Source organism: Epinephelus fuscoguttatus, linkage group LG19, assembly GCF_011397635.1.
Source record: "Epinephelus fuscoguttatus linkage group LG19, E.fuscoguttatus.final_Chr_v1".
In the NCBI taxonomy this organism is placed as follows: Eukaryota; Metazoa; Chordata; class Actinopteri; order Perciformes; family Serranidae; genus Epinephelus; species Epinephelus fuscoguttatus.
Window position 1 is genome coordinate 14,102,148 of NC_064770.1, and position 12,170 is coordinate 14,114,317.

Below are 12,170 nucleotides of genomic sequence, written 5' to 3' on the forward strand. Positions count from 1 at the left end.
GCTGTTTATACGGTTTAAATTTTGGGAAAAACTGAGCACTTGTATCAGAATTAAAAGAATGGGTGGGAGGAGATGTTGGATTGACATATCCCTACAAATAACAAGTCAGATCTGTCCCTCTGTGTGACCTCAGTGCTGACCCTGTTTTTATTTACTTCACACATCTTGATCTACACCAGTGAAAGACAGTTGCACGAGGCGCTGGTAGACATGTTTTCAGTAATGGAGCCACACTGGATGTTTTTGTGATCTTTATGATTATGCTTGTGGATCAGACAGCCCATCATGGTAATGGGTCAGGTCCTCCCGGCAGCAGTGAAAGCCTCTTGGTCTCAGTGACAACACTCTTTGTAAACTCCATTAAACCAAAGAATTCTTGAACAAACAATCCACGCTGAAGACAATAATCCTGGTCATAGTTCAGCCACTGGGATTCAATTCACTTTTTTACTCAAGGGGCGTTTGTCTTTTGATTTCCGATTAGTTTCTCTGTTTCCCTCCTCTCACTTTTATCCCTCACGCTCACTTTGTAGTTTTTATGCTCGTCTTTCACCCTCCCTTTTCCCTCCTCTCCAAGAGCATAAATATCCCGCTGGCAGCAGTGACTGCGATCCTTTGTGTCCTATCGCAGCCCTACCTCACTTATGTGCTGTCCTGTGAAATAAAATATTATTGACTGGCGTGGTGAATGTACATTGGGGTGCAGTGATAAATACGTTCATAAAGCTTCCAACGCGTCACATAAAATGGTGGAATTTGTTTAATGTGACATGAAATATGTTTGGGATGTGAGGGTGTTTAAGTTGCAAAGGAAGCTAGCTTTGCATGCAGGTAGCGGAGTGGTGTGCATAAAGCCATAATGATGAGTGAGGCAGTTGCATGTTTGTGTGTGTGTGTGCTTCAACCCCTCCTTTCCTTTAGTCAGTGCCAACCCTGTCGCTAACACAGCAGCCCTCTGCATTATTTATCCCCACAGCAGTACAACCACTTCTCGGCAGCGTGGAAAGTGCACACCTTGCAACTCAAAGACCTTTTTCATAAACTTTACTCCTCTTTTCTCCTATCAGTAAGCCTTGAGGATAAAAAAGGCCTCTCTCATCCATTTCTCTCCTAAACCTCAAGCTCTCTTTCTACTTTCGTTTTATTTTTTTTTCTTTTGTCATAAAACGCCTGCTAAATTCTCCCATAATGGATATTGATTTGTCAAACAATAACAGCAGATCACAACAGACAGCTCATGTGAAAGTGCTGTAACCTTGAAACTTGGAGGCGCTTCATGAGAACTGATAAAACTGGTTGGCTGACTGTTATGTTTAACATTTCAATTTACTCCTCAGTGCTTTTCACTTTATGTCTCGCCTGCCAGCGAAGAAAATGGGATGAGGAAGTGTCTTATTACCTGCTTATTCTGTAGTGGAAAAATACAAGAGGGTGCTATCATGCAAAAAATGGATACGGATATCGGTGCGTCTTCGTGGAGTCTTGTGGGAAAGAATGCCTGGGTTTTATAATGGTGCATGAACACAATTGACGAAAAGTAATAGCAAAGTCAGCTTGCAATACCTGATAAACAAGCTCCTCGGGAAGCTACGTCCAATCTCAAACAGGCCGTAATATTACAAATGCAAAGTTTTCATCATCTGGTCTATCCAGTTATCGATTTTTAACAGAAAATTGCCCGCATCACCGAATCAGCTCAAATAATGAAAAAGATGTTTGAACAGGGGCCAGATATGGCAGAGCTCTTTCTTGTTGTAGATGAGGCTTTGCTGTGTCAGTAACATTCAAAGTGGGATTTCTAAATATGGTGGTGCACTTCAGGGTATTTTTGATGGCTTGGACTCTACATGGACAGAAGGAGATAAAGACGGGGCCAGTGGGAATGGGAGCACGAAATAAAGAAAAGATAGCATCCCCTCTCTGGAGCAATAAGCTGCCAGTGTTTCTGGCATCACGTCAGCAAGCCATTTGCAAAGCAGTGATAAGAAATAGGATTGTATGCAAGAAGGCAAGATGAATTCAGAGTGGTATGGGTCTGTGACAGTCCAGCATGGAGAGTTTAGTGACTGTTTCAGTCAAGGTCAGATTTGTAGAGATCAGGGTTGGGGGTAACATGATACAAAAGTAATTTTTTTTATTATTTTGTTGTATTATACAGTTACCGTTTTATCTGCCACCCAAAGTAAAGGGTTTATTGTCTTAATTTTTTCAACATCCACACTGCGCCACTTCCACCAGTACCCCACTAGAAACAATATCCTCTGAAGAATTCTGTCAATGAAATCTGATGGCTGTGGAGTTAGACTTTTCATCCTATCTCTTTTAGTTTATCAAAGAAAATGACAAGAGCATAATACAGGTATTATTATAGAGGGGTCTAGGTCTGTTATATTTCATATGATAGGTCTACAATCAAAAATATTGATCCTTATCTCATAATTTATCTGACTTTGAACCTTTGTCTGCTTGTCCATCCCCGGCTCCAAGGTTATTTATTTATTTAAAATGTCTGGGATGTATGATTGTTCTATATCACCACACTATTCTTAGTATAAGAGGGCAATTTAAAACAAAGCGGGAACCACTGCATGTAATTGCATGAATGGGCTAGGTCTGCACCCCTGAGGAGAACCTTTATTAGGCCATACAGTATCGCCCACCACTGAATTTGTAATTAACTCATTAAACTAGAGCCTCTGTGCTTTGATTACCTGCTATGAAACAGTACTCTAATGCATTTTATAATGTCTAGTCCTACTTCTGAGGTTATTTTGGTAACTGTAATACAAAAAGTGCAATCAGATATGCATAAGTTATATTATAACGCATTACTTTCAAATGAAAATAACTAGTAGTAATATATTACATTATAGTAGTATTATATTACATTTTGAAAGCTCCTCCCCCAACACTGATAGTAATTACCCAATTAAAACTTATCGCAGTTTTTACACACACACATTTCAGTTCTTTGCATTGCCCAGGAGCATGTTTAGTAATGAGACCTCTGTACCTCTGCACCTTCAGGGCTTTCTGCCAGAAGCCTTTTCTGGCGGAAATCTTTTCATTTTAAACCGAGCCATGATCTTTTCCCCTAAACCTGACCAAGAAAAAGCTTTCTGGTAGAAAGCCCTGAAGGAAAACTTCTCCCAACAGCATCTGTGGGTGGTTGGTGCTAACAACTGACCCTTCATCATGACAGGAATATGCGCTAATGGCCATGTCAATTTTGACTTCTTCTCTGTGGGAGGCACTACACGGCGAACAGGCGAGGTCATGGCATGTTTGCAGCTCCGCGCTTCCAGACATTCACACTTGCAGCTGTGAATACTAATGAGACGTATTATGGTGGTCAAAAGCCATTTTAATTGGCAGCAGAGCTGCGCGTGCCCTCGCTTGCTGCTCAGCTCTCAGACCTCTGGCTCGGATAGAGGAAGATGAATGTGATATTGGCAGCAGCTGGGTTTGACTTCTTTGACATTTTATACAGAATCCTGACTCAATTAAAAAAAATTCAAAATGTATCAGCAAGAGCAGACAGGAACAGCACAGAATAGTCCTAACTTTAATTGAAACTTTTTTATTTTATAAGACAAGGCATGGAAAATGGAGCAGCACTATTTTTTCTCTCTTTGAAGCGTGTGATGGGAGCAAAACAAGCTGCGAGAACGATGTCACATTTCATGTATTTGTGCTAATATGTAAGCAAGCAGTTGCCTACTTGAACATCCAGCAGAAACAGTGCAGTATTAGTGTTTGTGGAGTCATATTTTTTGCCCCCGGATGAATGCATGTTCAGTATTCATTCTCCTTTTAACTCCGTTTAGGTCTCCACCAGCTTTTGAGGGAAATTGCTGTTAAATTCTCCACGGTGTCAGTCTTAGGGGCAGGAAATATGCAATGGGGTTTCTAGAGCTTTTCCACATAAAAAATCTGCCTGCTGCAGCAAGAAACAAGGTTGACGAGAGCAAAAAAAGTAAAACCAAAACAATGAGCTGAAAGATGCTAAAATGCGCCAAAGTTTAGAGAAACTGCAGAGCTAGGTTATAATTCTTTGTGGGCTTGCCACTACAGGCAAGACTTTTGACATCACATGTAGTAATTTGAACAGTTATTTACACTGGAATATTGATTAACGCAGCTTAAACAAAAGAAAAGATTACGCCTTATATTAGCGCTGGTTCTATGGATGAAATTGAAATCTATATTTGGTCCCTGGCATTGATCGAGAGCTACCGAAGCACAAGTTATCATGGCCTTGTTTATTACAGGCAACTTTCTAATATTGACAGAGATGACAATTGGGACAAACTTCCTAATGCAGACAGTGACAGTCAATATTATCTATCCATCTTTTCACCAGTGCAATTTACTTGTTAAATTAGAATTGATAAGTCTCTTTACTGTTACACATTTTTCAGGCAGAGTAGTGTTTCCTGAGCTACTCTACATTTCTGGACAGGTTTGAGAACTCATTACCTTCTCCCATCTGACAGCTCTACCTGAGGCGGCATATAAAGAGGGAAGTGGGAAAGGAAGGGGGGCAGAAACGGGGGCAGAGACGGGGTCAGCGGGCGTCGATTTGCAAACTCACAGAACCATACTGTCAAGGTTTTGTTAGTGTCTTTGTCATGCAGTGAGGAGGAGTCTTGGGGTCAGGCTGAGGTCTAATGGGATGGTGACCCAGCCCTGGTCCTGTCTGTCAAACATCATCAATCTTGACAAAAGGAGTGAAAGAGGGGTGAGCAGCATCCCCATGAAAGCAATTCTCCCCATATGAGAAAGCCAGGGTGAGAGAGGTGTTCACATTAGACACTCTGGAGCCAATGGCTCAGAAAAGAAAAAAGTGGAAGGATTGTCAGTCCAGTGAAGTTCACCAGAGGCATCATTAGGAAATGCTTTCATTCAGGAAAAGTCAAGGTAGTGTTGTGCATGTCATCACAGTCTCTGCTGATGAAACTGGGTTCTCTGCAGTAAAGTTGTATTGCAAGGCCTCAGCAGACAGGAGAAATAAGAGTTGGGTGTTGGATCTTTGTGGTGTCTGTCTTTTCTACTGGGAAGTATGTGAATAAAAAAAAGAAACAGCCACATCTTGTACCTGCAAACGAGGAGTGATGGTGTCATGAATATTTATCCGCTGTCCTCTTCACTACGCTCCGGCAGCTCCTAGTGTGTCATTTATTTTGTGCAGATACATATCTGTCGGGAGCACCTCTGTTCTGCAGAGGTGAATGAACCTGTAATGTGGTACTTCATATTCTTCCGATCTGCACCGCCTTTGTGGCAGCATGGCATTAGATAGTCGATCAATCATGTTGGTAAACCATCCATGAGAAGGCCGATGTCAATAAAGGAGGAGGGGCATGAAATGAAAAATCCATCTTAAATCACTCCCGCTCTGGAAAAAACAACTATTGGCGGTGCACTTTGCTTTCCATTTTATTGTCTTTTTCAGCAATATAAAACGTCCATGATAAATATCAGGTTGGTTTCGGCCCCTCAAAATTGAGGTATTTCTTACTTGGCACAGATTTTTTCAACCAATCAAAGGAGAATATTTTGTGCAGCAGAAGTTGAGACTAGTAATAATCTCCACTCACAGTAACCCTGATAGACCACAATTTGGTGCAGTCAAGTATAAGGTGGTGTTCTTTTTAGTAAGAAACACAAATCCCTTGTTGCTGTTGTTGACTGGACTGCCTCTTGGTCTTTATTAACACATAATTATAGTTATTACAATCAACATTTCTCTCTCCATTTTATATCATGTCTTCTGTGTAATGGTTGTGTTCAAGTCTGCTGATGTGTTAAAATCAGTGGGGTATGAAAGTTAATGATCGGAAATGTAGAGCGCTCTCATCATTGTCAACTCAAGATGGCTTGAATAGCAGACCTTGGTTGACATGACATGGCTGCATGGAGGGATTACTGAAAAGACCTACCAGGCCAAGGTCCAGGGGCCAAATGTCAATTTGCCTGCAAAATGTGTCTCAAATTTACACCTACCAATAAAGGAACTGCAGAAAGACACAAAAGGTATAAAACACAAAATAACTACTAAAAGGCAAAAGAAAAACAACCACAGAGAGACAAAAAATGACTACAAAGAGACACAAAATGACCACAAAGAGATACAAAATGACCATAAAGACATACAAAAAAAACACAGAGACACAAAATGACTACAAAGAGATACAAAATGACCACAAAGAGATACAAAAAAAACACAGACACAAAATGACCACAAAGAGATACAAAATGACTACAAAGAGATACAAAATGACCACAAAGAGACACAAAATGACTACAAAGAGACACAAAATGATTACAAAGAGATACAAAATGACCACAAAGAGATACAAAAAAACACAGACACAAAATGACCACAAAGAGATACAAAATGACCACAGAGATACAGAAAAACACAGAGATACAAAATGACCACAAAGAGATACAAAATGACCACAAAGAGACACAAAATGACTACAAAGAGATACAAAATGACCACAAAGAGACACAAAATGACCACAAAGAGATACAAAATGACCACAGAGATACAGAAAAACACAGAGATACAAAATGACCACAAAGAGACACAAAATGACCACAAAGAGACACAAAATGACTACAGAGAGATACAACATTACCACAAAGAGACACAAAATGAATACAAAGAGACACAAAATGACCACAAAGAGATACAAAATGACCACAAAGAGACACAAAATGACTACAGAGAGATACAAAAAAACACGAAGAGACACAAAACAACCACAAAGAGACACAAAACCACAAAAAAAGATGCATAAAAACTACAGACACACACAAAACAACACAAAAATCACCACAGAGTCTGTGTGTCTTGCTCCTGTGTAGGAGAGGTGTTGGGATATTTTGCATATCTATGCTCAGGGGCTAATTTTCTCATAACTTGCCCATGCATGGCTGGTATTCATATTTGTTTTCTATTTCATGCACTTTTGCTGCGTGATTCCTAGAAGGTTATTGCAAGTCATTCTGGGAAATGGAGAAAGAAAACACTGACTGTATCTGGATGAATAATGAGACACGATCATATGCCTTTGCATTACAGCTGACATTAATAAATGTTGCCTCAACTCTGCCTGCATTGTTGTCTGATCTTGACATGCAAATCAGATGCATGGAGCTGGCTTAACAAACACTGAAATAATGCGGGATGTTCTTTTGTGATGTGGAAGACAAGGGGCACATTGTAGAAAAGACTTCTTTTCGGTAGCTTTTTCAACTTGGCTAATGTATCCTATACTGTAAGAAGCTTGGAGAAGCTTGCGGTGCCGCAGGGTGGGTGCTACTTCTGTAGTAGAGGAGTGGCTCAAATCCCTGCAGTTTTTTGTTTTATTTTTTGGACAGCTTAAAAAAAATGGCAGCACCAAATGCCTCAAAGCCATTTGGTGGCTCTTGGCGAGGGTCTGGTTGTACAGACAGACATGAGTGAGGGAGGAATTGTTGTCTACATGCAGCACCTCTAAAAGGAGTGTGTCACTGTGTTGTTAGCACTCGGGCGCGTACACACACGCCGGTAATGGCAGGGTGCTTTCTGCTTTTAAATGATTACACGTGGAATAGCATCTGTTTTTTTGACCTGTTGCTTGTTTCTGAGGGCTCTAGAGTTTTGGCTGTACCTCATAAGAGCGCAATTCAAAAGCTGAAGGCTCCTGCAGAAGGGAAGGTAGATATTGTGAGAATGACAGAGTGTTAAGCCTGCAGTTATTGCCAGACCTGTCCTTCACAGAGACACTTTACAATACCACCTGTAGCCATCAGGGCTGTGTGCATTTGTGTGTGTGTGTGTGTGTGTGTGTGTGTGTGTGTGTCTGTCTGTCTGTGTGCCTGTGCGTGTCTAGACCATTATTCTGAAAATTATAGAAAAAACATCACTGCCAATGTAACAACACTTAAATGACACTAACCTTCTGAACTTAATTAATGCCATTCAGGTCAAAAGTCACACCCTTTCTTTGCTAGATCCAAAGCGTGAGGACATTATACACATACTCCAGCAATTAGTGTAACGTACCCTTTCTAGTGATAGCAATATCCAGTGTCAGCTGTGGCTGAATGTACATAAATCTGCTTAGAAATTCTGTTGAAAAAAGTATTTCTTGTAACTAGACATAAGAGATGCGTCTCTCAATCATCAAATGAAGGCATTTTCTTCAGTATCAAAGTCAACCCATCTGACTGATATCAGTACATCCATGGTTACAGTGCATAGCAACATTACTCTTTAGCTGCGTTCCAGCTCCGTCACAGCTCCGGCGCTCCGGAGCACAACGCAGCATTTCAGCACAGAGCAGATCATGCATGGCAGGAAGTCGTGCACAGAAACAAAAGAAAACATCCAGTTAATTTTCAAAATAAAACCAGTGTTCATGGCTTGCATGGTTATATTTCCCTGCACTACACCTTGAAAACGTCATAACAGGTGGAGGCAGCCCTGAAGTCAACAGGTCAGAGGTTTTCAGACATCATTTCACCCTGTTCACACCATGGACGAGGAGATGTTAATCATGGAGGTGCACCGAGATGTCTTCCTACCACTCCTCTGGATGGAAACAATAAAATGTTCTTGGTTTTGTGGTTCTGTTTATTAGTGATGGCCAAATGAGGCCTCATGAACCACTGTCTTTATTTTCTGAAGCCACCAGATGGCGCTGTCTGTTCAACAAAGGTTTGAAAGCGCACTTCATTGCCAGTCGTCCAGCCTTTATCTTTAAACCAAGAGCGCCATCTGGTGGGGTCAGAAAATAAAGAAAGTGGTTCATGAGGCTTCATTTGGCCATCACTACTGTTTATAGAAACTACATCTAGTTATATCGCACGATTTGAATTCGCGAGATCTCGTGGGTCCTCGTGATTCCCGCTGTCTGACGGAGCTGCACCGCTCCGCACCACAAACGCAGCCGGTGGGTGTTGACGGACAGCAGAGCATGCAGCAGATAACCAGCGCAGCCGTTCCGCAACGGACACGCATCCAGTGGAATTACGCAGAAATTTGTGATATATTAAAACATGTAGAACATACAGCGATATCTGACCTTTGTCTCATAAAACATTCTTATGACATGTATATTATCATCTTAATGCAAAATGATGTGATTTTTAAACTCAGTGATGTGAGAAAACATATCGTAGCTCATCATCATACAATTACATTTGATTCTAAATTGATGCACGTGGCTAAGAAAACGCCTGGTAGTAAATTAGCTTCATCAAGTTTACTACAATGCTATCTTCGCGTCATGTGTGCCTGTGTATGAGGGTTAATGTTGTCGCTTATAAGTCTTCCTTCTCTCTCTGTCTCCTCTCAGGTGTTCACCAGGTATGGGAAGTGCTACATGTTCAACGGCGCAGAGGAGGGGAAGACGCTCCGCACCACCATGAAGGGCGGGACGGGAAACGGCCTGGAGATCATGCTGGACATCCAGCAGGACGAGTACCTGCCAGTGTGGGGGGACACAGGTAGGCATGGCCTCCTTGCTCACCTGCCACGCTTACTTTGAACAGTGAAAGAGAAGAGAGAAGAGTTAAAAAAAAAAATTAAACTTGACACCATCCTCTTCCAAATCTTTTTACTTAAGATGAAGAGGGAGTCTACAGAAAAAGCCTCCTTCTCGTCTTTGCTCTTTTGTTTTGTTTTTTGATGCTGCCTTCAAATGCAGCTCACAAGGTCATATTTTCAACTTGCAGTCAGGTCAGTAAGATCACTGTTGCCAAGTGACTGACAATCATAACATCCTTGTTTCCCTTAGCTAGTGGTTGTGTGCTCTCTGTATGTCTGCACCAGGTCAGAAAAACAGACGTGTTTGAAGCTTCTAACAATAACAAGTGTCTGCTATTTCTTCTTCTCTGCTTATATTCTTTGTGTAATTCCTCCACCGGCAACGCTGAGTGACTTTAACTTCTGTGCTTGATGTTGCTTGATTGCACGCTGTACATTGAGTGGACGTATACAGAGCTGACACTTTAGCATCATCCACATCTGAGTCCGTCCTTCCTGTCTTAAACAACTGCTTACCTCCAGGCTAGCATCATGTCTGTACTCCACTGAGCCCACTTTTGTCATTCCCACAATCACTGTGTTGTTGTGAATGACATTCAAGCTCTCAGTTATCATATAGTGTCACATAAAATACAGCTTTACACAGGCTGAAACATCTTTTTTTATTGTAATGGTCTCTCATGCCTTCTTTCAGTCTTTTCTCTTCTCTTTATTATACTGGCATACAATGGAAATATATCCAAACTGAAGAAAAGCGAAATGAATAGTCGTTAAAGTCTCGAAGGGAATAAAGTATTTAAAACTCCCCCAATCATGTCCCACACAGAGCCTTTGGGCCACGAGTCTATTTTTTCGTTCACATTATTTGATTTAGCCATAATTAACACAAATGATTTCAGTGTCCTCCCGATGAAATCACTTCAGGGACACTTTCAGACCGAGAAGCTCTTATTAAATTCTAAATCACATAAAACTCCAGACAAAAAATGAAGATGTGGGAGATGATATTTATCAGCTTTTTTATCTAATGGCCCTCAAACAGTCACAAATATCTCTTTGAATATTATATCAGATGGAATTTTAGTGTTATTACCGTGGTTAACAACTGTTATTTCACAGTACTCCTGTGCTCTTTTTTTATTACTGTTCCAACTGGTATCACATTGTACTCAAGGATTTGCCCACACAGTCACTAAAATGCTGATTTATAGAGAATTGGCACCTTTTGTAGACCACTTTAAGCATTTCCTGTCAAACTGATGACTTCAAGCTTATTCTGCTGCATTTACTTCAGAACTACGTGTCAAACATACGGCCTGCGGGGTAGAACCGGCCCACCAAAGGGTCCACTGAGGCCCACTGGATGACTTTGCGCACCTACACTAATATTGATGCACTTGTGAAGGCTAAGAGGTGTCACGTTTCAGGAGCAAGTTAAGCAGTGAGTGGCCTACTTCATGTTAGAGGGCTCTTCATCCTGAGCAGAATTCAGTTCTCAGGAAAAAACAATGAGTACTTATAGTGGTCACATTGAGAGACGCTGAACATTGTGCAACATTGTTGGGGGAACACTATTGCCAAGGCACTGCCAAAAGTTTGTAAATGGTTTGTGAGGCAGGGGATAACTTGACCTGCTTCCTCACCAGCTTCCAGTTTAGTTTGGTGTGGTGACGCCAGCAGTACTACACACAGCAGTGAAAAGGTATGGAGAAATCCACATGTAATGACAGTGATTAGTAGATTGACTAAATGTAGAAAAACTGAGACATAATGTTGAAATTGCACTTTACTTTCTAGAGACATCGCAAGCTGTTCATTATCTGCTTTGTAAATGGACAGACATTTTCAGAATGTACCTCTTTACACTTAAAGAGGTGGAAAAAATGGAGGCGTTGTTATTTATAGATTATTATGCAATGGTTTTACTTGTGCAGCCCACAAATTGGGCTGTATGTGGCCCATGAACAGAGATGAACAAAAAGCCCATTAAAAGATATATACAGTTAGTGCATCACTAAAAATGATTATATGTAGATGTTTCTCTTAAGAAATCAATAATCATTTAAAGAAAAGGCGCATGCTTGATTAAAATAAGACGAAACTAGTGCTTCAGACTAACTGCTGATATGCTGTATTGGTTCCTTTTCTTGGGTAATTTTATTGAAACATTGCTTCTTTTGTCTTTGCACAATATTATTTGTTATTTGAGATAGATGTATGTTCATCACCATATGTTTGCCTTGTGCATTGTATCCTTTTAAGTTGTGTAACTTTGTTCGTTGAGACATCTTAAACATGCAGACAAGGGAGATTCAACTCTTTTCAGTGAGACCATAACACTAAAATATGCATCAAACTTTAAACAGATCAAGCAAAAGGACCTGAGAAGGATTATTAATATGGGCTGGGGGTAATAGACAAATACTAAATTAAATAAATTAGCCATAGTGACCAAAACCATTTTTTGTTTTATCAGGCTGTAAACATGTTTATTTCTGCTGCAAAGCTGGGCATTTTAACATGGGGGTCTATGGGCACTGACTCACTTGGAGCCAGCCTCAAGTGGTCATTCAAAGAACTGCAGTTTTTGGCACTCCCACATTGGCTTCATTTTTCAGCCTGCAGG

General features: G+C 40.8%; 1 protein-coding gene across 3 annotated transcripts in view; it reads left to right on the forward strand.

Moving 5' to 3' along the window:
• The window catches only part of asic2 (acid-sensing (proton-gated) ion channel 2), a 527,665-nt gene that overhangs the window by 458,434 nt on the left and 57,061 nt on the right, over positions 1 to 12,170 (forward strand). For all 3 annotated transcript variants that reach the window (XM_049561232.1, XM_049561231.1, XM_049561230.1), the window contains one exon: positions 9,354 to 9,504. In XM_049561232.1, coding sequence (XP_049417189.1) covers positions 9,354 to 9,504 — 151 coding nt within the window. The remainder of the gene's footprint in view (positions 1 to 9,353; positions 9,505 to 12,170) is intronic.